General features: G+C 41.8%; 2 protein-coding genes and 1 long non-coding RNA gene across 3 annotated transcripts in view; 1 reads left to right on the top strand and 2 right to left on the bottom strand.

Moving 5' to 3' along the window:
• LOC126980492 (myophilin-like) lies at nt 1-17,174 on the bottom strand. Its single transcript, XM_050830453.1, has 4 exons — nt 17,010-17,174; nt 5,551-5,687; nt 3,357-3,561; nt 1-915 (listed from the first exon to the last, which is right to left on the bottom strand). The coding sequence occupies exons 1-4, from the start codon at nt 17,055-17,057 to the stop codon at nt 745-747; spliced, it is 561 nt and encodes a 186-aa protein (XP_050686410.1). The 5' UTR covers nt 17,058-17,174; the 3' UTR covers nt 1-744.
• Nucleotides 3,499-4,014, top strand: LOC126980510 (uncharacterized). Its single transcript, XR_007733277.1, has 2 exons — nt 3,499-3,603; nt 3,735-4,014. It is a non-coding gene; the product is annotated as an uncharacterized LOC126980510 (long non-coding RNA).
• A 135-nt stretch (nt 17,175-17,309) lies between the features above and the next one.
• Nucleotides 17,310-27,991, bottom strand: part of LOC126980459 (nucleolar transcription factor 1-like) — a 56,060-nt gene continuing 45,378 nt past the window's right edge. The window contains exon 12 of the mRNA XM_050830401.1: nt 17,310-17,487. Coding sequence (XP_050686358.1) covers nt 17,440-17,487 — 48 coding nt within the window. The 3' untranslated portion in view covers nt 17,310-17,439. The remainder of the gene's footprint in view (nt 17,488-27,991) is intronic.

Here is a 27,991-nt window from a genome sequence, read left to right as displayed (position 1 = left end):
ACTCTTTCTACTTTATTTTTTTGAAAAGAAAAGTTCATAAGACTTGGAATGTGACAGCAAAAGAAGGAATGGTTAGAAGCATGAGGAATGGACAAGAGGAGAAGTGCAACACAGCATTCACTTCACAAGTTGAGCAGTGTAAGAATGATCCAGGTCTGTGAAAGCATGACCAACCAGCCTTTGAACGCAACTTTTTTTTCACATAAGTTTCACATAAGTTAAGATTAAATACTTTTTTTATAATATATACTATATATGCACTTTGAATTGTACTTTTCTAAAGTTTCAAATGGAAAAAAATCTTAGAATACTTTCGTAGAAAACTATCGCTCTCCTTACACATCAAGTATAACAGCAGATAAACCCTATTATTGTCGTGGGCAGCCCAGCCGACAGCCAGCAGGACCTGTGCTCCTTCTTCCACCCTCGTAGGGCTTGAGGGAGGTGCACACACACCTTCTCATCACTATGGGGTGTCAGGGAGGGCCAGGCCACTGCTGTCTGCTTACACGCTGAGCCTTCCTTGACTAAACAACCAACTCTGTTGAATAATCCTTCAATTCATCAACTGTAATTCCTGAAAAATAAACTATGATGATACTGTACACCAACATGACCCCAGGGAATGCACTTGGTGCGAATTTTTTAAATCCCAGCATATGATTTTTTGATCCCCACCCATTTCTTTTCCCAGTTTCTTGAGGTGCATCATGAGAGAGTTTTCGTGTCGGTCCGCTGTGCAGCCTACATGTGGCGCGTGTTGCCGAAGGACATCCCTGCTTGGTTGGCGCCCTTGTTGGAGCCATACTGCAAGCTGATGACAGTGTTGGAGGCGTTCAGCTGCTCCTCGGTGAACTGGCGGACATTCTTCTCAGACTCCTTGGGCCCGATGGAAGCCTTTCCGAACTGGCTACCCTGTGGTGGCGGAACATTGTGGTGAGCCAAGGATTTACATAGATTTACATAAAAAATCAGACCACACAGACCCCATGGTCCAGACTAGGTGGTCTGTCCTTAAACCTAAGTGATTCTACATTAATCAATAGCTTCAAAATGTTGTGTGTGTGTGTGTGTGTGTGTGTGTGTGTGTGTGTGTGTGTGTGTGAGAGAGAGAGAGAGAGAGAGAGAGAGAGAGAGAGAGAGAGAGAGAGAGAGAGAGAGAGAGAGAGAGAGAGAGAGAGAGAGAGAGAGAGAGAGAGAGAGAGAGAGAGAGAGAGAGAGAGAGAGAGAGAGAGAGAGAGAGAGAGAGAGAGAGAGAGAGAGAGAGAGAGAGAGAGAGAGAGAGAGAGAGAGAGAGAGAGAGAGAGAGAGAGAGAGAGAGAGAGAGAGAGAGAGAGAGAGAGAGAGAGAGAGAGAGAGAGAGAGAGAGAGAGAGAGAGAGAGAGAGAGAGAGAGAGAGAGAGAGAGAGAGAGAGAGAGAGAGAGAGAGAGAGAGAGAGAGAGAGAGAGAGAGAGAGAGAGAGAGAGAGAGAGAGAGAGAGAGAGAGAGAGAGAGAGAGAGAGAGAGAGAGAGAGAGAGAGAGAGAGAGAGAGAGAGAGAGAGAGAGAGAGAGAGAGAGAAACATAATTATAATGAATGTCAGCGTCAAGTTAATCTCTGACTTGGCATGATAAGATAGAAGAATATCAGCAGGAAGTCACTGGGCGCTGCTGTGACTCATATGCACGAGTGTCTCCCAATGATTATCTACAAGGGGTGTGTGAAGCCTCAGTAAGGGCGGCACACTGATCAAAGGGCACTGAAACTATCATCTTACTCCTTGCTTAGACCTGAGCACTCATCATTCTTATTTATTTATTTATTTATTTTTACAGCAAGGGAGACCGCTCAAGGGCACAAAATAAAAGTCAACAAAAAAGCCCGCTAATTCATAATACACTTCTATTGTGTTTCCTCGTAACAATTGTAGCTGCACTGATTACTCTATCACACGCATTTCTTTGTCTATATTTTGAGGTTAGAATATGATTGCGATGAATTTTAAAGAACTCAACATTAGACGACCCTTCTCTGAGCACTAGTGATGGGAGACTTTTTTTCCTACTGCATCCAGCCCTCTTGAAGTTGATAGTCCTATAGACAGTCTTCTCTTACTTATAGCCCTTCCTCCTCCTCCTCTTCCTCCTCCTGCAAGCAACACTTTTTATCACAGCACCCCTTCTTCATTCCCCTTTTCCTTTGGTGTTGTTTGTTTTAACTTTACAAATCTATTCAACAGCTGGAGTAATACTGGCACACTAAGACATGTTTGTACACTACTATGTCCCTTTAATATATGAGAAAATGGCATGGGTATACGTACTAGGCTTTGGATATCTTTGGCATTTACTTGGGTACTATTTAATGTGACAAGAGCAAGGTCAGATAGTTTACAGCTCTGGAAAGAACGAGGTAGTCATCCAGGGTTGGTATTCTCAGATGCTTTCACCTCTTAACATCAACTCTTTATAAACGCCACAGAGGAGATGAGTTAGGTTCTTATCAGTGTTTTTCAGGCTTACAGTGCAGGGGAATGGTCAAACTACCCCTCGAGTCATAAAGCTACCCCTGGAAATATTCACAGCCCTTACGGAAGCCTTGTCAAATATGGGTGTGTAGGCTTAGAAGCATTTGAGAATATGGTCCCAGAGCAGGCAGCCCTCCCTCCCCCCTCCCCCTGCACCCAGCCTGCCTTGACCTGGCGCACAGTGACCATAATGCTGCTGCTTGCTATTAATGTGCCGAGTGAAAGCTGCTTGACACTCCAGGCTGGGGTGACAAAGGTGACACAGCAAACCTTGAGCAGCTGCCGGCCGTCATGAAAACTGTGACACTCCTCGGTGCGTGTATTTTTTATTTATTTATTTATTTTTTTGGCCATCATATGCATGTTGCTCTTGGCATACTTAATTTTATACTTTGTTGGAAATAAAGGTTCACCCTGCTTGCTTTTTTTTTTTTTCAATGTGCTGCCATCAGGAAGTTGTTTATATTCAACAGAACATCTAAATTAAGTATTATGGGTAGAGGAGCACATGCAATATGACATTCTGATTTTGAGAATACTTAAGAGTGAAGATTTGCTGTTTAATGATATGTATTTTTTTTCACAGCAGAGGAGACAGTGCAAGGCATAAAAAAAAAAAAAAATAAATAAATAAATAAATAAATAAATAAATAAAAAAAATGCTACTTACTGCTCCTAAACAGAGTGGCCAAAAAGAGAAATCATTAACTTTAAACCTATTTCAGTTAAGATTCTGTTTAGTCACCCTTCCATGTCTCACCAACTGCCCTTCCATACCATAGGAAAGAACATAGAGACAGGGAAGGTGCATAAACAAAACCTTAACCCCCACCTCCTTCAAGCCCTTACCTTCCTGCCGAGGGACTGGATGCAGATGACCACAGAGTTGAGGTTCTGCCTCTCCCACAGGTCAACAGTCTGGAAAGTCTCCTGGGAGGGCACGCCGCACGCCTTGGCCCCGTCCACGAAGTTGTTGATGTTCTCCATGCACTTGAAGGCCATGCTGGAGGTCTGGATCTTCTTAATCTGTCCTGGCTTCAGCGCGTTGATGACCCTGTGGAGGAAGACCAGTGTGAGGAAGGGGGCTTAGACGGAGGTTTTACATGAGGAGGAGGAACGAGGAGGAGTTGAGGAAGAGGGTAGGAAAAAGGAAGCTCTATGGGGGAGACAAAGATTTGACTACATAAGAAGGAGAAATGAGGGATGAGAAAGGGAGCTTAGACGGAGGTTTTACATGAGGAGGAGGAACGAGGAGGAGTTGAGGATGGGTGAAGATCTATGGGGAAGACAAGAATTGACTACATAAGGAGGAGAAATGAGGGATGAGGATTAAGGAGGGAAACTGTGATGGTGTTTGCAAGAGGGAGAGAGGAGGGAAGAGGAATAAAGAGGAATCTGGTGGGGGATAGAGAGGAAGAGAGGAGGTAAGAGGAATGAAGATGAGTCTGAGAAGGGGATTGAGGAAGAGAGGAGGTAAGAGGAGAAGGAGGAGGAGGAGGAGGAGGAGGGGGTGACAAAGAGGTGGAGGAGCTGTGATAAGACCCAATACTGATTCTTTAATAAAAATCTATCTTTAAGCAAACTGGAATGTACATGGCCATAAACTGCACCAAGAGAAAGATGGAAAAAATAAATAAAGCAGAAACATGTCTTTTTAACGGAGGCAGATAAAGTTATGGCTGACACACTGGCTACCTACACCTGGCTGATATGGAGGCAGATTAGACACACCTGGCTATAAAGGGGACTTACAGAGGGCCGCGCTACCCTATAAGGACGAGAAAGACGGCTATATAAGGACGAGGGGAAGGGAGGGAGATGTGAATGCAAGATGGAGGGGAATAAAATATGGAGTTGGTTTGGCATATATAGAAGCAGCTGTGGACCTTGATTCTCCCTCCTTTCCCTCAGTTAACTTTCCCTCTCTGCCCTTCCCATCTCCACCTCCCTCTCTGTATACCCTCTCCCTTCCTTCTTTCCTCCCTTACTTCTATATGCATTTGATTGTGAGTATAGCCTACCCTCTCTCTCCCTTCCCATCTCCACCTCCCTCTCTGTATACCCTCTCCCTTCCTTCTTTCCTCCTTCCCTCCCTTACTTCTATATGCATTTGATTGTGAGTATAGCCTACCCTCTCTCTCCCTCCCTCCTTCCTTCTCCATTCCCTTCCCATCTCCACCTCCCTCTCTGTATACCCTCTCCCTTCCTTCTTTCCTCCCTCCCTCCCTTACTTCTATATGCATTTCATTGAGTATATAGCCTACCCTCTCTCTCCCTCCCTCCTTCCTACCTACCTCACTCCTTTCCCATCTGCATCTCCTTCTTTCATGTACCCTCCCCCTCCTCCTCTCTCTCTTTCTCTTTCTCCACACTAATAAGTTAAGTGGTCCTCCGTGCCTTCCCAAGCATCACGGTGGTTAAGTATAAAGCCTTGAGATGCAACATATGGCTGCAGTATCAAAGCCAGCTGGTCTCGTCTGGCCCATTCCTAGTCACTCACTCTGGCAAGTTTTTTGGTTCTCATGAATAGATTTTTTTTGTTTCTGTTTGTTATATGTGTGGAGAATTATTAGAGTAGGAATGTGTGTTTTTTTTTGTTTGGGAAGGACGTGTGGGAACTTTATTATTATTTTTTTTTTACTGTTTTATTCAATTACGGTCAGTTTTTCACGTTCAATTTCTACTTCTTTTATTTTTATTTAGAGGCTTATTACTGTCTTGTTTATTTACATCCCTATTTCTTCAAGTTTCTATTATTACTTTCTCTTTACTTATATATACTGTCTTTTATTTACTTTTAAGCCTATTTTCTTAGTTTAAATTCTATCTTTTCTCTTTATTACTTTTATTCTTTTCTTACTTCTACTGTCTTTTATTTACCTAGATCCCTACTCCTTCACTATTAAATTAAAACTGTAACAAGACTGAATTCATATGTCAAGGTAAAAACATCTAGGAATCTGAATTACACCCACTCACATAAGCCTAATATTCTCTCTCTCTCTCTCTCTCTCTCTCTCTCTCTCTCTCCACCAGCACTCACTCGCAGAGGAGGACGCCGTTCTTGAGCTGCTCGTAGAAGTTGTCCTGGGCGCCGCTGGGGTCGACGTCCTTGCCGGTAATTTCGGCGATCCAGCGGAGGCACTCGGCGGCATGCTCCTCGTTGTACTTGGCGTCAACCTGGACAGAGAGGAAAAGCAAATACGTAAATAAAATGATATAAAAAGAAGTCGAATGTTTAACTATTTAGGGTAACTTATCATAGACTATCATATTTTTCTTTTTTACATACTTTTCTTAAGCCGAATCTATTAATGAAACCTCGTAAATCCTTTAAATAGATTATAATATTTGTGTCTAAACAGTAAAAAGTAATTATTCAGTAAAAGTAGGGAGTCGATGAATTCTAGAACGTGGCTTGACACTTCCGGAGACTTTCTTTTGACCCCCATATTCTCTCTCTCGGTTATGTATTTGTTTATTATTTCTTTCTTTATCAGTACAATACTTCCTTTTTTATTTTGGACCATTTCTGAACTACTGTGTTGCTCTTAATAGAATGTCAGGAGTGGGTAGGATAGTCATTCATTTACATTTGTTAATCCTTTTTCCAGCTAACACCAGTTTCTTCGTCTGTGACCTGTCTGTGACCTTTACTGAATCACTATAATCTTGTGGAATGTCGCCAGGCTGGGTATTAGGGATTCCAGTCTCTTTGGGTGGTATATGGCAACTCACACCTCCATCCCTCTCACAAACATTACAACATTGCATCCTGTCTGCCAGCCACCTGTTCAGAGTTACTCAAGCCCGTATGGAGCCGTTATCAGGTCAGGTAGATCCTCGGCAGGGGAGGCATCCGGGTGGAGGAGCTGTAAAACTCGATACAGCTATCAGCCTGGCGGTGACGTCACGCCGACAACCGCGCGCCCTGCAAGTCAACAACCCCGCCGTCGCCGCCGCCGCCGAGCCCACCGCGGCGTGAAATATTACTCGTGGGCTGAGCATGAATACTTGAGCCGACCTTTAGTGTGGCAACGGTGCTCAGTGCGTTGGCTGGACACATTGATAAGTCAGAATACCGCATAGATCGGTATTCTTAGACGCTTCCATCTCACATATCAACTACTTCCATGAATATTTGAGCAGACCTTTAGTATGGCAACGGTGCTCAGTGCGTTGGCTGGACACATTGATAAGTCAGAATACCTCATAAAATATTTTACTCGCGGGCCGAACATGAATACTTGAGCCGACCTTTAGTGTGGCAACGGTGCTCAGTGCGTTGGCTGGACACATTGATAAGTCAGAATACCTCATGAAATATTTTACTCGCGGGCTGAACATGAATACTTGAGCTGACCTTTAGTATGGCAACGGTGCTCAGTGCGTTGGCTGGACACATTGATAAGTCAGAATACCTCATGAAATATTTTACTCGCGGGCTGAACATGAATACTTGAGCTGACCTTTAGTATGGCAACGGTGCTCAGTGCGTTGGCTGGACACATTGATAAGTCAGAATACCTCATAAAATATTTTACTCGCGGGCCGAACATGAATACTTGAGCCGACCTTTAGTATGGCAACGGTGCTCAGTGCGTTGGCTGGACACATTGATAAGTCAGAATACCTCATAGATCGGTATTCTTAGACGCTTCCATCTCACATATCAACTACTTCCATGAATATTTGAGCCGACCTTTAGTATGGCAACGGTGCTTACTGCGTTGGCTGGACACACTGGTAAGTCAGAATACCTCATAAAATATTTTACTCGCGGGCCGAACATGAATAATTGAGCCGACCTTTAGTATGGCAACGGTGCTTACTGCGTTGGCTGGACACATTGGTAAGTCAGAATACCTCATAAAATATTTTACTCGCGGGCCGAACATGAATAATTGAGCCGACCTTTAGTATGGCAACGGTGCTCAGTGCGTTGGCTGGACACATTGATGAGTCAGAATACCTCATAGGTCGGTATTCTTAGACGCTTCCACCTCACATATCAACTATTTTCAAAGGTGCAACACATCACTCGGGTTCTCGTAAGTGTTTGTTCCCGTTCATGGCACAGAAGCCTTGTCAAGCTACCACCATGTTCATAAAACTACCCATGGAAATACCCACAACTCTTAGGAAAGCCTGGTTAATGTGTGCTAGGTAGAAATGTTTAAGAATATGGCCCGTAGTGTTATATAGTCTAAGATATTCCAGCGCCCAAGCACACACATTTGAGGCTTTCGTAGGAGTTGTGGTGGTCATTTCCAGGGGTAGTTTTATGACCCTGGTGGTAGTTCGACCCTCCTGTACCATGGACCTAAAACAACACTCATTAGAACACGATTAATCTCCTTTTTGGTCTTTAAAATAGCTGCTGTAAAAGGTGAAATGCGTCTGATAAAACCGCTCTTATCATCATTCCGTCCGTGAGTTGCGTGAGGCCATTGTGTGGAGATGAATGCTTAAGACTCGTCACGTTCTTTTTATATTCGTTCCGTAATGGCTGTGTGGTCGAGCATCTGTTGTGCTCACTTATCTTGTTGACCGACTCAATGGACGCCACGCCGCTTCCGCTTCCTGTCTCGCATCTTTATATTTAGTAACAAACTTTAAATAACAACAAAAACACTGAAATAATTCTCAGAAACCACAACCCTTTTCTCTTTAAGTAACACCCAAATTCATTTCAACGATCCTTTTGTCTTTAGGTGTCACCCAAATCCACTTTAACGAGAACAAACTTTAGCTTTACCAACAACAAAACCAACTAAGTCATCAAGCCACGATCCTTTCTCTCTTTAAGTAACCCCTAAATTCATTTCAACGATTATTTTCTCTTTCCATAACACCCAAATTCATTTCAACGATCATTTTCTCTTTAAATAACACCCAAATTCATTTCAACGATCATTTTCTCTTTAAATAACACCCAAATCCACTTCAACGACAACAACGTACCTTTAAATTTTAACAACATAAGCAACGAAGCAAGTCATCAAGTCACGATCCTTTCTCTCTTTAAGTTACACCTAAATTCATTTCAACGATCATTTCCTCTTTAAATACACCCAAATCCACTTCAACGAGAACAACCCTAACATTTAACAAAACTAACGAAGCAAGAATCCTCAGCAACCACAATCCTTCTCTTTAAGTAACACCTAAGTTCAATAACGATTCTTTTCTCAAACACTTGCATTCATTCCAACGCGAACAGACTTTTTAAGCTTCAATAACAACAAAACTAACAAGGCAACAAGAGGCCGCAGCAGCCACGATCCTTCTCTCTTTATTATTCGGGACGCGTGCCAGGAATCACGGATGCTTGGGGTCCCTTCAAGGTGAGTCAAGAACCCTTTCGAAGATTTGTGGAGGTGGAGGAGGAGCGGGAGGCGTCGGGGAGCGGTCTCACGTAGCAACAGAGAGCTAGGCAGGCGCCCGCCCCAGAGGTCATCTCGGCCCCAGCGCCCCGGACCGCCCATCCCCACATGAGCCCCAGCATGGCGTCTGAAGGTGCGTCTGCTACAGGAATGCCGATGTACTGACGCGGGGGGAAGGGACGCAGAGGAAACGACACATAGTAACTAACGGAAGGAAAACAGACGCAGAGAAACCGACGCATTGACGCAGAGGAAACAGACGTAGAGGAAAAGACGAGGAGAAAAACGAAGAGGAGAAGACGGAGAAAAATGAAGAGGAGAAGACGAGGAGAAAAACTAAGAGGAGAAAAACGAAGAGAAGACGAGGAGAAAAACGAAGAGGAAAAGACGAGGATGAAACGACGCAAACACCGACGCACAGACGCAGACAAACCGACGCAGAGGAACAAAAAATAAAGTAAATAAATGAAATACAATAAAACAAAAACGTAAATAAATAAAAAAAACGCACAAGTAACATGAACGCCAGATTTGTAAACACGAGACAAGAAGCCAAAGACACTATAAAAAAAAACTAGACATGCAACAAAGATATAGAAAAAAATACGTGCTCTTACGGTAAAAAAAAAAGAAAAAAATATATATACGCAACATGAATGAAGAAAAACCACCCACTCCCTTCATTCTTTGTTTTCCTTCAACTGTACTTATGTTTCCTTGTTCCAAAATTCACTAGACTTGGCAATGGAAAAAAGAAAAACTTCGTGCAAAATAAAAACATCACCATACCATTACTTTTCCTACGTAGTTTTCTTCTTACTCTACTCGTGGTTTTAATGTGGATTCCCTATACTTGGCAATCAAAAAACAGCACCCTGTCAAGAAAATAAGAAAGCTACGCGGCATGAATGAAGAAAAAATGGACTTGTTGGTGCGATACGAGTCCGATAAAGCAACAAGTGGCAGGGAGGAGGAGGCGCGACACGTTCTCAAGTAGAGTCAGGTGGTGGTCGAGTTAATAGTGAAGAACCGCGCTGAGGAGGAACGGCTCAAGCTGAACTCAAGTTGTTGATAAAAGGAACGGAAATAGTACCACAAATAAACAAATAAATGGTGTAGCAACTCTCTCCACCTCTTCCTTTGCCTCACGAAGATATAGAAGTTGACTCAAGTTTTAGATAAAAGGAACGGAAATAGTACCACAAATAAACAAATAAATGGTGTAGCAACTCTCTCCACCTCTTCCTTTGCCTCACGAAGATATAGAAGTTGACTCAAGTTTTAGATAAAGGAATGGAAATAGTACCACAAATAAACAAATAAATGGTGTAGCAACTCTCTCCACCTCTTCCTTTGCCTCACGAAGATTTAGATATAGAAGTTGACTCAAGTTTTAAATAAAGGAATGGAAAAAGTACCATAAATAAACAAATAAATGGTGTAGAAACTATAAACTCCCTCTGCCTCTTTCTTTGTCTCACGTAGATGTATGTACCAAACATAAGTATACAAGATGACTTTAGTATGTTAAATATCGTAGCAAGGCAAGGAAAGAGACGCAGAATGACACCACAGTTAATAGTAAAGATGTTCGTGTTGGTAGAATATAAACAAAAGATTACAGAGACTATCCGCCTTAAACGCCTTCTTAAGTTTGACGTATCACACAAGCCCCATCAATCACTCCTATATAATAATAATAATAATAATAATAATAATAATAATAATAATAATAATAATAATAGATAAATGGCATCAGTTAGGGTAAGAAACGACCCTAGTTAACAATAAAAAAAACTTTCCTTTGCAACGCATATGAATGACAATAAAAAAGATGCCAAGTTCAATGAATTCAGAAAGTGGAAAATTGGTAAAAATGGTAAAAATATATGAAAGAAAACGGGAAGTGGGGCAAGTTAGAGTACCCAGTTAATATAAAAAAAAAAAATCCATTACGAAAACGCGTATGAATGTGAAGAAAAAGATCGATTGCCAAGTTCCATGAATTCAGAAACCAGGACATAGAAGTACAATAAAAAAGAAAAACAAAGAAAAATAAAGGGAAGGTGGAACAAGTTTAGGTATCCCGTTAACAATAAAAAAAAGTCCATTATAACAACGCGTATGAATGAGAAAAAAAGTGCCATGTTCAAAGAATTCAGAAACCCAGAAAACTCGAGTACAGCAAAAACAAGGAAAAATAAAGGCAAGGTGGAACAAGTTTGGCCACATACTTTCATTCATACTTTTTTAAACCAAGCAGGAGGTAAACCCTATGCCAGAAACCAAAATAACCCAAGAAAAAAATAATCCCAAACTAAAATAAAGGTAAAAAGAGAGAGAAAAAAAAAAACCGAACCAAAATAAAAGAACCTCCACAAGTTTTTAAAATATGGCAACACACTTTAAAACGTACTCCTCGTCCCCAACAGTTTTTTTTTTCTTAACCCTAAACCCGGAGGCAAGAGGATAATGAATTGGCAACTGTGTGTGTGCGTGAGAGAGAGAGAGAGAGAGAGAGAGAGAGAGAGAGAGAGAGAGAGAGAGAGAGAGAGAGAGAGAGAGAATTAAGACTTTACGTTAAGAGAGCAAAACTAAAAGGACACTAACACCGCCGGGGAAAACATTTGAAGGTGTTAAAAGCAGCAACAAATTCAAGACAGGAATACCGAAAGGCGAGAACTACTTACTTGAAAATGTCTGAAACTGAGAATGTGTACGTTTAATATGTTTTATGTTTAATATGTTTTCTGTTTAATGTTTTCTAAGATGTCTGAAAATGAGAATATCTGAGAATGTGTAGGTTTAATTTGTTCTTTGAGATGTCTGAAACTGAGAATGTGTAGGTTTAATATGTTTTCTAAGATGTCTGAAAATGAGAATATCTGAGAATGTGATGGTTTTAATTTGTTCTTTTAAATGTCTGAAACTGAGAATGTGAAAGTTTAATATGTTTTCTAAGATGTCTGAACCTGAGATAACTAAGAATGTGTAGGTTTAATTTGTTTTCTAAGTCTGAAAATGAGAATAACAGAGAATGTGAAGGTTTAATTTTGTTCTTTAAGACGTATGAAGCTGAGAATAACGGTGTGGGTTTCATTTGTTCGTTAAGTCGTATGAAACTGAGAATAACTGATGTGTGGGTTTCATTTGTTCGTTAAGTCGTCTGAAACTGAGAATAACTGGTGTGGGTTTCATTTGTTCGTTAAGTCGTCTGAAACTGAGAATAACTGATGTGTGGGTTTCATTTGTTCTTTAAGACGTATGAAACTGAGAATAACTGATGTGTGGGTTTCATTTGTTCGTTAAGTCGTATGAAGCTGAGAATAACTGATGTGTGGGTTTCATTTGTTCGTTAAGTCGTATGAAGCTGAGAATAACTGATGTGTGGGTTTCATTTGTTCGTTAAGTCGTATGAAGCTGAGAATAACTGATGTGTGGGTTTCATTTGTTCTTTGTGACGTCTGGAACTGAGAATAACTGATGTGTGGGTTTCATTTGTTCGTTAAGTCGTATGAAACTGAGAATAACTGGTGTGTGAGTTTCATTTGTTCTTTGTGACGTCTGAAACTGAGAATGCGTAGGTTTAATTTGTTTTCTAAGATGTCTGAAGCTGATGATGTCAAGGTTTAAACTGTTATATATAAGATCTGAAACTGAAGAGGTGTCGGTATAAAAGCATTCACTTCAGCGTTAATATATTTCTGAAGCGAGGGAAATTTCTAAAGAAGGCAACTACAACGATTTTTTTTTAATATATATACGTTAAACTATTATACAAGTCCTGAAACTGAGAGTGTGTAGGTATAATCGTATTCTGTTTAGTGTGTGTGTATTTCTGAACAAAAGTAAATTTCTATATATCACCAACATCGAGTTTATCAATTTAAGAGCAAAAAGGAATATTAAAACCAACACCAGCAAAGTCATTACCAGGTTTAAATCACACGAACGCAAATTATTGTCTTTTTGAAAGGTTAAAGAGGAGCAAGATCAAGTAAATTTCAATATAAACACCAATATCAAAAGTTTATCAATTTTAGAGAAAGATGGAATATTAAAACCAACACAAGTGAAGAATCATTATCAAATTAAAATCAAATGGACGCTAATCAAGTTTTTCCGAAGGGTTTAAGAGCAAGATCAAGCTGTCACTGATATCCCGAGCACACGTAAGCTTAATTAGACAGTAAGTAACGGATTGGAGAGAACGAACGGCAAATATAAGGAAGCCAGCGCCAGGAATGAGAGGATTAGGGTAAAGATTAGAGAGATTACGTAGAGCTATTTATCTCATCTCGTGATTACCATGATAAGCTCCGCCCTTGCTCCTGCCCTGCCCATCCTATTCATCTTCCCTTCCTCCTCTTCTTTGTCCTCTTCTTTCACCATCTCCTCCTCTTCTCGATTCTAATTCTATTCTCCTTGATTCTCCTCCCCTTTCCTCCTCCTCTTCTTGTATCCACTTTCCAATCCTCTATTTTTCCTCTTTCTCCTCCTCCTCCACTTCTTACTCCTTCTTCTCTTACTTCTTTCTCCCCTTCCGCCATCTTCTTTACTCTTCCTCCTCCTTCCCTTCTCCTTTCTCCTCCTCCCCCTCTCCCATTCACTTCCTCCTCTTCTTTCTCATATTCCTCCTCCTCCTCCTCGTTGCATGGTCGAGCCACATCAGGCAGACCCGAAACAGCGTAATACTCCCAAGATTAAAAATGCATCAGGTAAATAAGCTCCCCTCTCTCTCTCTCTCTCTCTGACATACATATTTCAAGGCAGATCACATAATAGGAACTAATGACTCAGTGGGATCATTACTATTCCATGCATGTATACTCTCTCTCTCTCTCTCTCTCTCTCTCTCTCTCTCTAATGGTGAGGGAGTGCCGGGAGGTGCGAGAGAGGCCGGCCGGCACCTCCCCCCTCTTCTCTCTCTCCCTCCCTCACCCCCCCTCTCACCTCTTACCTAACCCCCCCCCCCCCCCACGAACACCTGTGTGCATAAACCAGTTGGGTCACGGTGCTGCGCTAAGCTACACACACACACACACACACACACACACACACACACACACACACACACACACACCTGTACGCAGATCCACGGTCTGTGTGTGTGTGTGTGTGTGTGTGTGTGTGTGTGTGTGTGTGTGTGTTGATCTCGTGTGATCTAAGGGAATCTTCTAAACAGGTCTAACTTGCTTCTTCCTGGGTTGCTTTCCTCCCTTTCTTCCCCCACCCCTTCTTCTTCCTGTTCCCTCCCTCCCTCCCTCTTCCTCTCCTCCACCCACCCTTTCCTCCCTCCTCTCTCTAACTCTTTAAAGACTTTTTTTTAATAACTACCTTCACACACACACACACACACACACACACACACACACACACATTACCACTACCATTACTATCATCATCATCACCATCATCATCACCATCACCGCCACCATTACCATCACCATCGTTACCAACACCTACACTCGTTGCTTCACACCTGACGTTTCTCTGACACACGAACCTAATCATTATCAACTTCACCTCCCTCCTCTCTCTCTCTCTCTCTCTCTGACTGGCTGACTGTGCTGATAACGCGGATACTATTTCCTTATCACTCTTTATCTCCCAATTCTTGCATTACTATCGGAGTCTCGTTACTTAGAACATCGCTGCTGCATCCACTCAACAGCTGCAAATTTTATTCCTTCTCTGAGCGTTAAATATATAAATCCTTACTTAAGGTTTAGGGATTTACAGCTTTAGTGCGTGGAAAGCTGGTATGTGTTCATCTCACCTTCTTATCTGCGGGTCAATATAGAGAAAACTTGAGCGTGATGGAGGCAGCTTCGAACTTTATATCTCACTAAGCCTCAAGATATAAATGCTATGTTCAAGTTCATGGATTTATTGTTTTAGTGCGTGGAAAGCTCACCTCACTTTCCTATCCGTGTCAAAATAAAGAAAGAAAAATCGAGCGTGATGGAGGTAGCTTTGAACTTTACATCTCACTACGCCTTAAGATATAAATGCTACGTTCAAGTTCATGGATTTATAGTTTTAGTGCGTGGAAAGCTCACCTCACTTTCCTATCCGTGTCACTATAAAGAAAGAAAAATCGAGCGTGATGGAGGCAGCTTCGAACTTCATATCTCACTATGCCTCAAGATATAAATGTTATGTTAAAGTTCATGGATTTATAGTTTTAGTGCGTGGAAAGCTCACTTCACTTTCTTATCCGTGTCACTATAAAGAAAGAAAAATCGAGCGTGATGGAGGTAGCTTCGAACTTTATATCTCACTAAGCCTCAAGATATAAATGCTATGCTCAAGTTCAGGGATTTATAGTTTTAGTGCGTGGAAAGCTCACCTCACTTTCTTATCCGTGTCACTATAAAGAAAGAAAAATCGAGCGTGATGGAGGTAGCTTCGAACTTTATATCTCACTAAGCCTCAAGATATAAATGCTATGTTCAAGTTCATGGATTTATAGTTTTAGTGCGTGGAAAGCTCACCTCACTTTCTTATCCGTGTAAATATAAAGAAAGAAAATTTGAACGTGAGGGAGGTAGCTTCGAACTTTACATCTCACTACGCCTTAAGATATAAATGCTACGTTCAAGTTCAGGGATTCATAGCTTTAGTGCGTGGAAAGCTCGTATACGTTCACCTCACCTTATCAACGTGTCAGCACAAAGGAAGGAAAATCGAAGGTGTGGGAGGGGGTGTGAGAGGGAGTGTGAAAGGGAGTGAGTGCGTGTACCAGTGAGTCATAAAAGCAATCACAGCCCAGCAACGAACAACCTGTACGTTCCACAGGTATCATAAGGTAGTAACGAGACCTTTAACTAACCTATGCTAACGCTGGGAATGCTTTGGTATCTCGGACTGCATCGTTTATAGGCTTTAAGTAATGATTCTGGACTTCTCTCCTCGTCTCTCTCTCTGACTATCTCCGAAATATCCTTCCTCTTTGTTTTACTGGTGTTAGATTGGTATTTAAGTGAAGGTATGTTAATATTATAGTGGAAATAGGTCTCTCTCTCTCTCTCTCTCTCTCTCTCTCTCTCTCTCTCTCTCTCTCTCTCTCTCTCTGGTTATGTTAATTAAAAGCACTCAGGATTTCTTGTTATGAATATTGTCTTTTCTGTAAGCTAGTGGTTATCGAAGTGTTTACGAAATTGTACGTAGTGTCGGTATTACGTTATCATTAAGTTATTTTCTCCCTTATATCAGATTAAAGCAGTCTGGTATCAAACAGGTGGCATTGTTAGTATTATTTTTTTCCCATAGGTTACGTTATGATTAATTTTGTGATAATATATAAATCCTGTCCTCATTCTGTAATCTAAATCAAGCGGGTATCGAAGAAGGGTTAAATAAGTGGGGTCGTAAAACGGGTAGGCAATCTCTCACCAGCCTAATTTTGTGGTAATCTTTAAATCCTGTCTTCTTTCTCTTATTTAATCTAGCGGGTATCGAAGGGTTAACTAAGTGGGGGTCATAAAACGGGTAGGCAATCTCTCACCAGCCTAATTTTGTGGTAATATTTAAATCCTGTCTCTAATCTAGCGGGTATCGAAGGGTTAACTATTTAAATCCTGTCTTCTTTCTCTAATCCAGCGGGTATCGAAGGGTTAACTAAGTGGGGTCATAAAACGGCGGTTAAACGGCTAAGCAATCTCCCACCAGCCTAATTTTGTGGTAATATGTAAATCCTGTCCTATTTCTCTAATCTAATCCAGCGGGTATCGAAGGGTTAACTAAGTGGGGTCATAAAACGGCGGTTAAACGGCTAAGCAATCTCCCACCAGCCTAATTTTGTGGTAATATGTAAATCCTGTCCTATTACTCTAATCTAATCCAGCGGGTATCGAAGGGTTAACTAAGTGGGGGTCATAAAACGGCTAATCTCCCACCAGCTACCAATACCACGATCATCGCCTCTTAACACCTTTCCACGATAAGGCTGAACCACCACCACCACCACTATCATCACCAGCAGGGCAGCCAACGTCGCTACGCATCTCCTCTCGTTCTTAGCTAGCGCGACGAGATCAATACCAGCATCTGTCGTACCCTGTGACTCGGCCCTCTCCTTGCCCTGCCCAACACCCCGTGCCCGCTGACTTACCTTAGACTGGGCCTCGGCGGCAATTCCTGACTTAGTGGCACGGTTCATTTTGTCACGTGTGTGTAGGGGAGGCGTCGATCCACAAGCACCTTCTGTCTGTCCACAACTGGTGCCGAGTCTGCGCTGTGGGGTGGTTTTACCTAGACGTCGGGGCGAGCTGATTGGCCGGGGGTGACGTCATCCGCCCCGGGCTCCACCAATGAGAGGGCGGGGCTGGCTGACTGGGTGGATGGGTGGGTGCGTGGATGAGTGGTGGATGCCTGGGTATAGGAAGCGAGGTGGATCCGTTCATTTGTTAGGTTATAATGGGGGTGTTTTGTGGTGGTGATGGTGGTGAGGCCTTTCGGGGTCACTGCCAGGGAAGGTCACGCGTGGCTCAGGGAAGTGACTGGCGAGGGTGGGAGGGAGGGAGGGAGGTCAACCGTGGCTGCTACAGGAGGGAGGTCACGGGGGTCACTGCTGATCCTATCGACGTGACCTGCAACGGACGACACGTGTGGGAGAGACAAAAGAAAAGTCGTTACATTCCGAGGCGGTCTATAGATAGATAGATAGATAGATAGATAGATAGATATAGATACTTATATAGATGGATAGATACATAAATAGATGGATAAATAAAAGGTAGACATCCCTAATAAACACATGAAATGGAAGAAAGAAATAGATAGATTGGGATTAACAGGTTAGACAGACACTTGGGTAGATGGGTATATATAGAAATAGACAAATACAAAAAAAAAGATAGACATCCGTAATAAACACACGAAATGGAAGAAAGAAATAGACATAGATGGATAGACAGACAGATTAACAGATTAGATAAACACTTGGGTGGATGCGTATATAAAGAAACAGACAAGTAAATACAAAAAAAGAAAGAAAGACATCCGTAATAAACACACGAAATTGAAGAGAGAAATTGAGACACAAATGGATAGACATAGATAGATAGGGATTAACAGATTAGACAGACACTTGGGTGGATTGGTATATAAAGAAACAGACAAGTAAATACAAGAAACAAAGAAAGACATCCGTAATAAACACACAAACAGACTGATAAACAGGACTCCAAAACCCGATTTCTCCACCTAGCAACTCGACACAATCTTCCAAACACCTATCCCCTATTCTTCAACAACACTCAACTGTCACCTTCATCAACACTAAATATCCTCGGTCTATCCTTAACTCAAAATCCTAACTATAAACTTCACATCTCTCTCACTAAATCAGCTTCCTCGAATGAAAGAGAGGTGGACAAACATACAGAGGGATAAACAGAGATAGAGATTAACAGGTGTATACAGGTGGACAAATTACTAGGTTGATAATTAAGATAAACAAAAAAAGACAAACAGAAAGAAAAATATACAGTAAAATAAACAGACGCAGGAAGATTGATATTTAGATAGATGGATAGAAAGGTAAATAGATAGATAATACAGTAAGAATAATATAAAAAAACACTAAGGGAGGTAAATCATAAGTGAATTAAATCTGTAAATCTTCACTATTTTTTAACATTGTTTCGTAAGAGCATAAAAGAAAAGCGAAGCAGTTAGGATGTTTAAACACAAGAAATACGAGAAAGATATATTAAAGAGCCCGTGACGAGAGAGAGAGAGAGAGAGAGAGGTATAGCAACACAGGAGGATATCCGCTGCTCTCACGAAGTTAACACAGAGGTGACGCCACAGATAACACACACACACACACACACACACACACACACACACACACACACACACACACCACCACCACCACTACTACTACTACTACTACTACTATTGTTAATTCTCTTCCTCGTTCTCTTCTAAGCTATGTCTCCTAGTTTCTCTACCATCCATCCTTCAGCACTAATATCACGTTCCTTCCATTATACATCCCTCGCTCCCTCCCTCCTCCTCTCCTTAACCTTCTCTCTCTCTCTCTCTCTCTCTCTCTCTCTCTCTCTCTCTCTCTCTCCACTCTTTATTTCCTCTTTCCTTCCATCCCTTATCTTCTCTACACGTCTTATCTCCTCTTTCCTTTCATGCCTTCATTCCCTTATCTCTTACTCCATCTCTACCTACAGCCTCCCTTCATCTCTCACTCCCTTATCTTCTCCACCCCTTTATCTACTCTCTCCTTCCATCCCTCGTTTCCTTACTTTCGTTCTCCACCTCAACCTGGCCTTTCCTTTCCCTCCCTTCCATACGTACTCCCTTAATTCTCTCCATCACAATTTTTTTTATCTCCCTTCCTATACTCCCTTACGTCTTGATTCACCCTTCTTTACCCCCTCTTTCCTTACCTTCCTCTTTGTTTTACTGTTGTTAGATTGCTGTTTTAGTGAGGCTCATTTGGTTAATATTATGGTGGAAATCAGGTTATCACTCACATAGGTTACGTTAAAAGCAGTCAGGATTTGTTATATTATGAGTACTGTCTTTTCTGTAAGCTTGTGGTTATCATCCTTCCATGACTACACTTTCTTATCTCTCTCTCCAGCTTAACCTTCACTCTTCTCTCCTTTCATTCCTGTACACAGCATCTTCCTCCTTCCATCTCCACACAGCATCTCACATCTCTCTTGCACCCCATTCCCTTATACCTCTCCTTCCATCCCTTCCCTCCTCTTTCCTTCCATGCCTACACTTTCTTTGTCTCTTTCTCCAGCTTAACCTTCACTTTTCTCTCCTTTCATTCCTGGACACAGCATCTCCCTCCTTCCTTCCATCTCCACACAGCATCTCACATCTCTCTTGCATCCCACTCCCTTATACCTCTCCCTCCACCTCTTACCTCTCTCTCCATCTCCCTCTATCCCAACACACAGCATCTCCCTCCTTCCTTCCATCTCCACACAACATCTCGCATCTCTCTTGCATCCCACTCCCTTATACCTCTCCCTCCACCCCTCACCTCTCTCTCCTTCTCAATCTGCACTCTCCCTCCATCCCAACACACAGCATCTCCCTCCTTCCTTCCATCTCTATACACAGCATCTGGCATCCTCGCAGCGTCCCACTTCACTCTCGCTCTCATCTCCATTGGGTTTCACAGCATCACGCGGGAGTAAAATCAGAACAGCATCAGCAATAGATTGATAGATAGATAGATAGATAGAGAGAGAGAGAGAGAGAGAGAGAGAGAGAGAGAGAGAGAGAGAGAGAGAGAGAGAGAGAGAGAGCACCACGCCACCGTTGACCGTTGAGAATGATGTCATCTCCGCAAAGAGTGAAATACGTTGGGGAGTTACGGGTGCGGCCTCCTCCTCCTCCTCCTCCTCCTCCTCCTCCTCCTCCACTTCCTCCTCTTCCTCCTCCTCCTCTCCTTCGTTACCTGCCCAGGTGGTTAAGTCATCATTTCTCAACGACAGCCATACAACTCTCTCTCTCTCTCTCTCTCTCTCTCTCTCGATATAAACGCGTAAGGATTTAAATGTCAACTAAAATAAAGAAGAAAAAAAACTTGTATTCTCTTACGGGTTTAGAAGGATCTTTAACACACACACACACACACACACACACACACACACACACACACACACACACAGATTAAGAAACGTGCCATAAGACGGGTGGTAACGAATGTGTGTGTGTGTGTGTGTGTGTGTGTGTGTGTGTGTGTGTGTGTGTGTGTGTGTGTGTGTGTGTGTGTGTGTATCATAGGTTCCCACATGTCACGGACGCCGCCCCCCCTTCTCTCTCTCTCTCTCTCTCTCTCTCTCTCTCTCTCTCTCCGTGACCTTCCTTGACCTGACCCACTGGAGGCTACTCGTTAGGTTATCATGAGATTGACCCAAATGCATCGACTTAACATTTTATACAAAAAAGAAAAAAAAAAAAATGGCGCCCACATTATTTATATTTTCCTGTTGTTTATCTTTGTTTTTCATTATACTCGTGCGTCATCATCATCATCATCATCATCATCATTCATCCTCCGCGGCCTCGTCTTCTCTCCTCTAATTCTGTCTCTGATGCTCTTCTTTATTATCTCTCTTTCCTTTTTTTCTTTTTTTTTTTCAATCTCATTCTATTTTTTTCTCTCCGACATCCTTTAAGTTTTATGCCTCACGTCCTCTCTCTCTCTCTGATACTATTTTTTTCATTTTTTATAGTTTTAACATCTATAATTTTTTTTTTATCTACATCTATCCCTAAGTTTTCATGTCATATCTCTCTCTCTCTCTCTCTGATAGTATTTTTTTCCCCTTTAATTACAGTTTTAACATCCATAATTTTTCTCTTTTTTTATCTATCTCTATCCGTAAGTTTTCATGTCATCTCTCTCTCTCTCTCTCTCTCTCTCTCTCTCTCTCTCTCTCTCTCTCTCTCTCTCTGTTTAGTTTTCTTTATTTTAGGTTTCTTTATTTCTCTTTCTCTATTTTTCCCCTTTTTCTTATTTTTTTAACATTCATAATTTTTCTTTTTTTCTACATTTATCCGTTAGTTTTTGGCCTCACGTCCTCTCTTTCTTTTTCTTTCTTTCTTTCTTTCTTTCTTTCTTTTCTTAATCCAATTTTGTCTTTTTTTTATATAGTTTTAACATCCATACTTTTTTCTTTTTTTTTTTCTGTACATCTTTCCGTAAGTTTTGAGTCTCATGTCCTCTCTTTCTTTCTTTCTTTCTTTCTTTTCTTCATAATCTTTTTTTCCTTTTTTCATATCGTTTAACATCCATACTTTTCTCTTTTTCTTCTGTACATCTATACCCAAGTTTTGAGCCTAATGTCTTTTCTTTCTATTTCATTTTCTTTCTTTGTTTCTTTCTTTTATTTCTCTTTTATTATAATTTCCTTTTTTCTCATTTTTAGCATCCATACTTTTCCCCTCTTTTTATCTACCTCTCGACTTCCTTCCTTCTCCTTATCTCTCCTCTCTCCTCCTTTGTTTCTCTACCTTCCTTTCTTCCTTTTCTCCTTTATCTACCTACATATCTACTTCCTTCCTCCTTCCTCCTCCCTTCTCCGTAGCTAATCTTTCCCCCTACTTCCTTCCTTCCTTCCTTTATTCACTTCTCTATCAATTCCTTATTTCCTCCTTCCTCGCTCTACCTCTTCATCCCTTTCTTCTCTTTCTCGCTTCTCTTTTCATTCTTTCATTCACACTTTTTTCTATTCGTTTCATATTCCTGTTTTTTTTTCCTAATAGATTTTGTTATAGGTAAAGGTAAGTAATAGTTCTTTTCCTTCTTTTCCCTTAGTGTTCTTTCATTTTCTTCGTCTTCTTTTCCTTTTAATATTCTTCTTCGTCATTACCATCATCATCATCGTTAATCAATTTCCCCTTTACTCTCATTTCTTTCCCTTTCTCTTCTATTTTTCTCTTTTTTTCTTCTTAGTAATTATCATTATCATTATTATTATTATTATTATTATTATTATTATTATCATCTTCGTTAACTCATTTTTTCCTTTACTTTGTCTTCTCTCTTTCTCTTCTCGTTTTTCCTCCTCTTCATTTTAATTATCATCATCGCTAATCATTTTTCTCCTTCACTTTCTTTCTTCCCACTTTCTCTTCTGCTTCCACTCTTTCTTCTTCTTCTTCTTCGTTATCATTCTTCATTATTATTCTCATCATCGCTAATGGCTTTTCTCCTTCACTTTCTTTCTTCCCACTTTCTCTTCTCCTTCTCCTCTTTCTTCTTCTGTTATTATTATTATCATCATCGTCTTCATCCCTTCCTTTCCTCCTTTTAATTGTCGTTCTCAGTATCAGAATCTACGTTATTATTTTTTCCTCTTTCATCATATTTTCCTCTTTCATCATATTTTCCTCTTCTTCTTTTCCTCTTCTATATTCCTTCGCTCCCCTGCTGGTCATGTATAAGTCGTCTTGCCTCCCTCTCTCTCCCTCCCTAATCCTTTTCCTACATCCCTCCCTCCCTTCCTCTCTCTGGTTTTTCCTCATTCCTCCTTTCCTCATCCTTACTTTTTCCTTCACTTTCTCGTTTCTCACTTTCTCAATTCTTAGTTTTATTTTTTTTTGTTTTGTTTTTATCTATTTCGTCTTACATACATCTCTCTCTCTCTCTCTCTCTCTCTCTCTCTCTCTCTCTCTCTCTCTCTCTCTCTCTCTCTCTTATCCTTTCCTTCCCCTCTTTTCGCATCCCCTTCCACATACGTCAAGATAGAATTTAAATCCATCTCTCTCTCTCTCTCTCTCTCTCTCTCTCTCTCTCTCTCTCTCTCTCTTCCCCTCCACAGTGTTGCAACCGGGATTATGAATGTGTGTGTGTGTGTGTGTGTGTGTAATAAGAAGGGATTGACACTTCTATGTGATCCTAAATCGTATTGTATTGACGCTCCTTTGTTAGAGAGAGAGAGAGAGAGAGAGAGAGAGAGAGAGAGAGTTTTGAAATTTTATCTTGACATGTGAAAAAGGAAGCGAAAAGTGGAATAAGGGAGAGAGAGAGAGAGAGAGAGAGAGAGAGAGAGAGAGAGAGAGAGAGAGAGAGAGAGAGAGAGAGAGAGGAAGTTATGTCTGTTCAGGAAGTGAAAGACAAGGAACAGGGCCAGAAAACAGCTGGTGGTGAAAATGCTGTTGTTGTTGTTGTTATTGTTGATGGTGGTAGATAAAGGGAAGAAGGGAAAGGGGGGTAAGGAAAAAAGGGGGGAGGGGTAAAGGGAAGGGAAGAATAGGGAAAGTCTTAGGAAATATACTATACACAGATTTTGTCTACTGTAATTTTCTATCGTTTAATTAAGTTTGCAATAGTAGTAGTAGTAGTAATAGTAGTAGTAGTAGTAGTAGTAGTAGTAGTAGTAGTAGTAGTAATGGTAGTTGTAATCATAAAAACGAAAACAATAACTACAAAAATAACGATAAAAATAATAACAATAACGACAATAACAAAGTACACACACACACACACACACACACACACACACACACACACACACACACACGCATTCCACCCCCACCCAATCCAACCATCCACCCCACACATACCCCCCTCCACCCACCTCACACACACCTCCCCCCCCACCCCCCCACCCACCAACTTTCGCCAGCACCCTTTTAGTCAAACCTTCAGACCTTGGCAGCTTCCACCTAAGGGCTAAGGTCAGGCTGGCTTTACCTACGTCCCGGCAAGGTCAAGGCTACACCCACCTGTTACCTGTAAGGGCGGATTTCACCTGTCCAGCAAGGCGCCTGTCACCCTTATCGCCCTCTCGTTCCTGAAGGGTTAGCTGAACGTGGTATGGAAGGAGGAAGGGAAGGAGGAAGGGAAGGAGGAAGAGAGGGAGAGAGAGGGAGAAGAGGAGAGAAGGGAGGGAGGGAGAGGTAGAAGGGACGGGATGACAGGGAGAGAGAGAGAGAGAGAGAGAGAGAGAGAGAGAGAGAGAGAGAGAGAGAGAGAGAGAGAGAGAGAGAGAGAGAGAGAGAGAGAGAGAGAGAGAGAGAGAGAGAGAGAGAGAGAGAGAGAGAGAGAGAGAGATGTGTGTGTGTGTGTGTGTGTGTGTGTGTGTGTGTGTGTGTGTGTGTGTGTGTGTGTGTGTGTGTGTGTGTGTGTTACGGCCAAGGTTGTGTGACTCATTCACCCTTGTCTGTCTGTCTGTCTGTCTGTTTGTCTGTACCGCGGAGGACAGACAGACAGACAGACAGACACACATGGTATATGACACACCTGAGAGCAGACAGAAAAACAATAAAGAAATCGGTAATTATATAGACAAGAAGAGATAAGAGATAAAGAAACACAAAGATAAGTAATTACGTATAAATAAATAAATAGATAAGTACATACATACATACATTCATTCATAAAATCCGCAACAATATTACCTCCCTTCCTATCATTCATCTCAATTTTCATGCTAAATCCTCTTTTAAACTTCCGAACTTCTTACCTCCACTCCTCCACCCCTAACGAGGCCTCCCTACACACGACTTTCTAATGAAGCTAAAAAATACGCAGTCCAACTTTCCGATGCAAGAGTTTAACCAGTGTCCTTATTCTTTCATCCCTTTCCATGGTACCTGCCGGAACAACCTTTACTTATTCGTCTGCATTTTCTCTTCCAATGACTTACACGCTCTCAAGAGACGATTATGAGTAGGGAGTATGAGTATCTTCTCTGATCGACATTTTTTTATTAATCGAACTTCTTTATTAACGGAACAAAATCAATTATAAGAGTGTCTTTGTGTTAAGGAGCCACTTCAGCACTTCAGCGACCAGGTCTGACTACATGGGGTGCTATTAGAGCCTTGCCGACCCAAACTGATACTTTCTGACACCTCTTTTTAATCCTCTTTTGCCTTCAATATGTAGGAGCAGAATGGTAAGGTTATTTTTGTGTTTCATCTTAACCCGGTAGCAGCGACGAGGCAAATTTGTGGCTTTACCGTGTACCAGCGACGGGCCATATTTTTGCCATGATATAAACCCCCAAAAATAGATGATGCATAAACTGATCACAAGTGCATTGAGATATATTATAAAATGGTTTGCTTGAGTGATGATTTTTTCTCATTTTTCTCGCTTAGAGGGACCTTTAAGAAACATGATCCCCGCAGCTACCGGGTTAATCTGTTTCCTTTGCCGTAAAAGATATAGAAAAAGACACAGACAGACAGACTGACTGCCAGATTCAAATTGCCGTATCACGTAACATTGTAACAGATAGCAAAGTGTCTGTGCAAGAAAACAATAAACAGGAAATAGAGGCAACGTTGCATCACCTCAAGCATAACCACCACCACCACAACCACCACCATCACAACCATCCTCATTGTCTTCATCAACAACAAGAACAATAACAACAACAACGCAAGGAAATTTAAACTGTTACTATGCAAAGGAATTCCTCCAACGTATACAATACCATCCTCCTCCTCCTGCTCCTCCTCCTCCTCCTCCTCGCCCACAAGGATCTAACTTACAATTACGTCATTCCCCATCTCTTCCCTCCTCCTCCTCCTCCTCTTCCTCCTCCTCCTCCTCCTCGGCGTCGCTCCCATAGCACTTCACCTCCTCCTTCAGTCCTCTTCAGTCCTTCCAAAAATACTCATTACTCATTAAATTCCTCTCATTATTATTATTATTACGAGAGAGAGAGAGAGAGAGAGAGAGAGAGAGAGAGAGAGAGAGAGAGAGAGAGAGAGAGAGAGAGAGAGAGAAATTTAATGAACCCAGATCGTTTTCAGCCAAAATGCAAAAGAGGAGAAAAAAAAGGAGGAGGAGGAGGAGGAGGAAGAAAAGTAGAGAACAAGAAAAAGAAAGATAAAAAAGACAACGAACAAGAAAAAAAAGGAAAGGATGAGGAAAATGACACAGATTAAGAAGAAAAAGAAAGGCATAGGAAGAGCAGATGGAGGAATATAAGGAAACGTACGAGAATGAGTTAGAGGATTACAATGAGGATGAAAAGCATGAGAAAGAGGAAGATGAGGGGAGAGAGAGAGAGAGAGAGAGAGAGAGAGAGAGAGAGAGAGAGAGAGAGAGAGAGAGAGAGAGAGAGAGAGAGAGAGAGAGAGAGAGAGAGGCCTGCAGGTAATTTGAGTTAATGATACACAAATTACAGCTAAAGATAATACGGGTAGGAACGAGGGAGATCAGGAATTATTAAGCAGAATCCAAGCCTAATAGTGATTCGGGAAGCTTTTGTGTTGTTTGAGGAAGGAAGAAAATAACCGTCTCTCTCTCTCTCTCTCTCTCTCTCTCTCTCTCTCTCTCTCTCTAATGATGATGATGATGATAAACAATAGGAATAACAAACATAAGAGGAAAAAGAATGAAAGAAATATAAAAAAAACAGCTGAAGAAGGGGAGAGAGAGAGAGAGAGAGAGAGAGAGAGAGAGAGAGAGAGAGAGAGAGAGAGAGAGAGAGAGAGAGAGAGGATCACGCGAGCTAGAGATTAGAGCAAACCAAAGCAATTTTTTTTCTCTCTCACGGTCTGATTTTCCTTATTTTCTTCTTTTTTTTTCATTAAACGTGAAAGTCGAGATTTTTTTTTTGGGGGGGGGGGAGAAGGTAATTGTTTTGGCTGACTGAGTGAATGTTTGTTTGTTTGTTTGTTTGTCTTATTTTATTTATTTGTGTGTGGGAAAATAAGACATTGGAGAACTAATATATGGGTGGAGGGGATGGAAGGGAAAAGAAAAGTGGAACAGGGAGGGGATCGAGAGGTGGAGAAAAGGAAATGGAACGTGGAGAGAGTGCGCTGGAGTGGATGAACTTGATATAAGGAAGTGGAACGGAGAGGTCAGTCGTGGTGGATGAGGTGGAAAAATTAAAGTGGAACAGGGATGAGATAGGGGGGTGGAGAAAAGGAAGTGGAACGTGGAGAGAGTGCGCTTGAGTGGATGAACTTGATATAAGGAAGTGGAACGGAGAGGTCAGTTGTGGTGGATGAGGTGGAAAGATTAAAGTGGAACAGGGATGAGATAGAGGGGTGGAGAAAAGGAAGTGGAACGTGGAGAGAGTGCGCTGGAGTGGATGAACTTGATATAAGGAAGTGGAACGGAGAGGTCAGTTGTGGTGGATGAGGTGGAAAAATTAAAGTGGAACAGGGATGAGATAGAGGGGTGGAGAAAAGGAAGTGGAACGTGGAGAGAGTGCGCTGGAGTGGATGAACTTGATATAAGGAAGTGGAACGGAGAGGGGCAGGAGTTGTGGTGGATGAGGAGGAAAGCACACAGTGGAACAGGGAGGGGGTGGGGGGACTGGGTGAAGGTGAGGTGGAGAGAAGGAAGTGGAACGTGGAGAGAGTGCGCTTGAATGGATGAAACTGATATAAGGAAGTGGAACGGAGAGGGCAGGAGCTGGGGTGGATGAGGTGGATAGAAGTGGAACGTGTGTGGGGGGGGAGGGAAGGGACATAGATATAAGTTAACTGGGGTGGATGAGATGGAAAAATTGAAGTGGAAAAATGGTGTTAATGGATTGGGGTGGATGAAATGGGTAGAGGGAAATGGAGGGGTGGATTGGAGTTGGGTGGAGTGGATTAAATGTACAGAAGTGGAGAGGTAGGTGGATG

This window comes from Eriocheir sinensis, chromosome 4 (assembly GCF_024679095.1).
Source record: "Eriocheir sinensis breed Jianghai 21 chromosome 4, ASM2467909v1, whole genome shotgun sequence".
Taxonomy (NCBI): Eukaryota; Metazoa; Arthropoda; class Malacostraca; order Decapoda; family Varunidae; genus Eriocheir; species Eriocheir sinensis.
The sequence above is the reverse complement of the archived record's forward strand: the minus strand, read 5'-3'. Positions and strand labels throughout refer to the sequence as shown.

What these genes read in the sequence shown, in the direction of transcription:
- LOC126980492 (XM_050830453.1), bottom strand. Translation starts at nt 17,057, where the DNA reads ATGAACCGTGCCACTAAGTCAGGAATTGCCGCCGAGGCCCAGTCTAAG. An exon ending in AACGGCGTCCTCCTCTGCGA is followed by an intron (nt 3,562 to 5,550) that starts GTGAGTGCTGGT and finishes CTTCCTCCACAG; the next exon opens with GGTCATCAACGCGCTGAAGC. An exon ending in TCCAGTCCCTCGGCAGGAAG is followed by an intron (nt 916 to 3,356) that starts GTAAGGGCTTGA and finishes CCGCCACCACAG; the next exon opens with GGTAGCCAGTTCGGAAAGGC.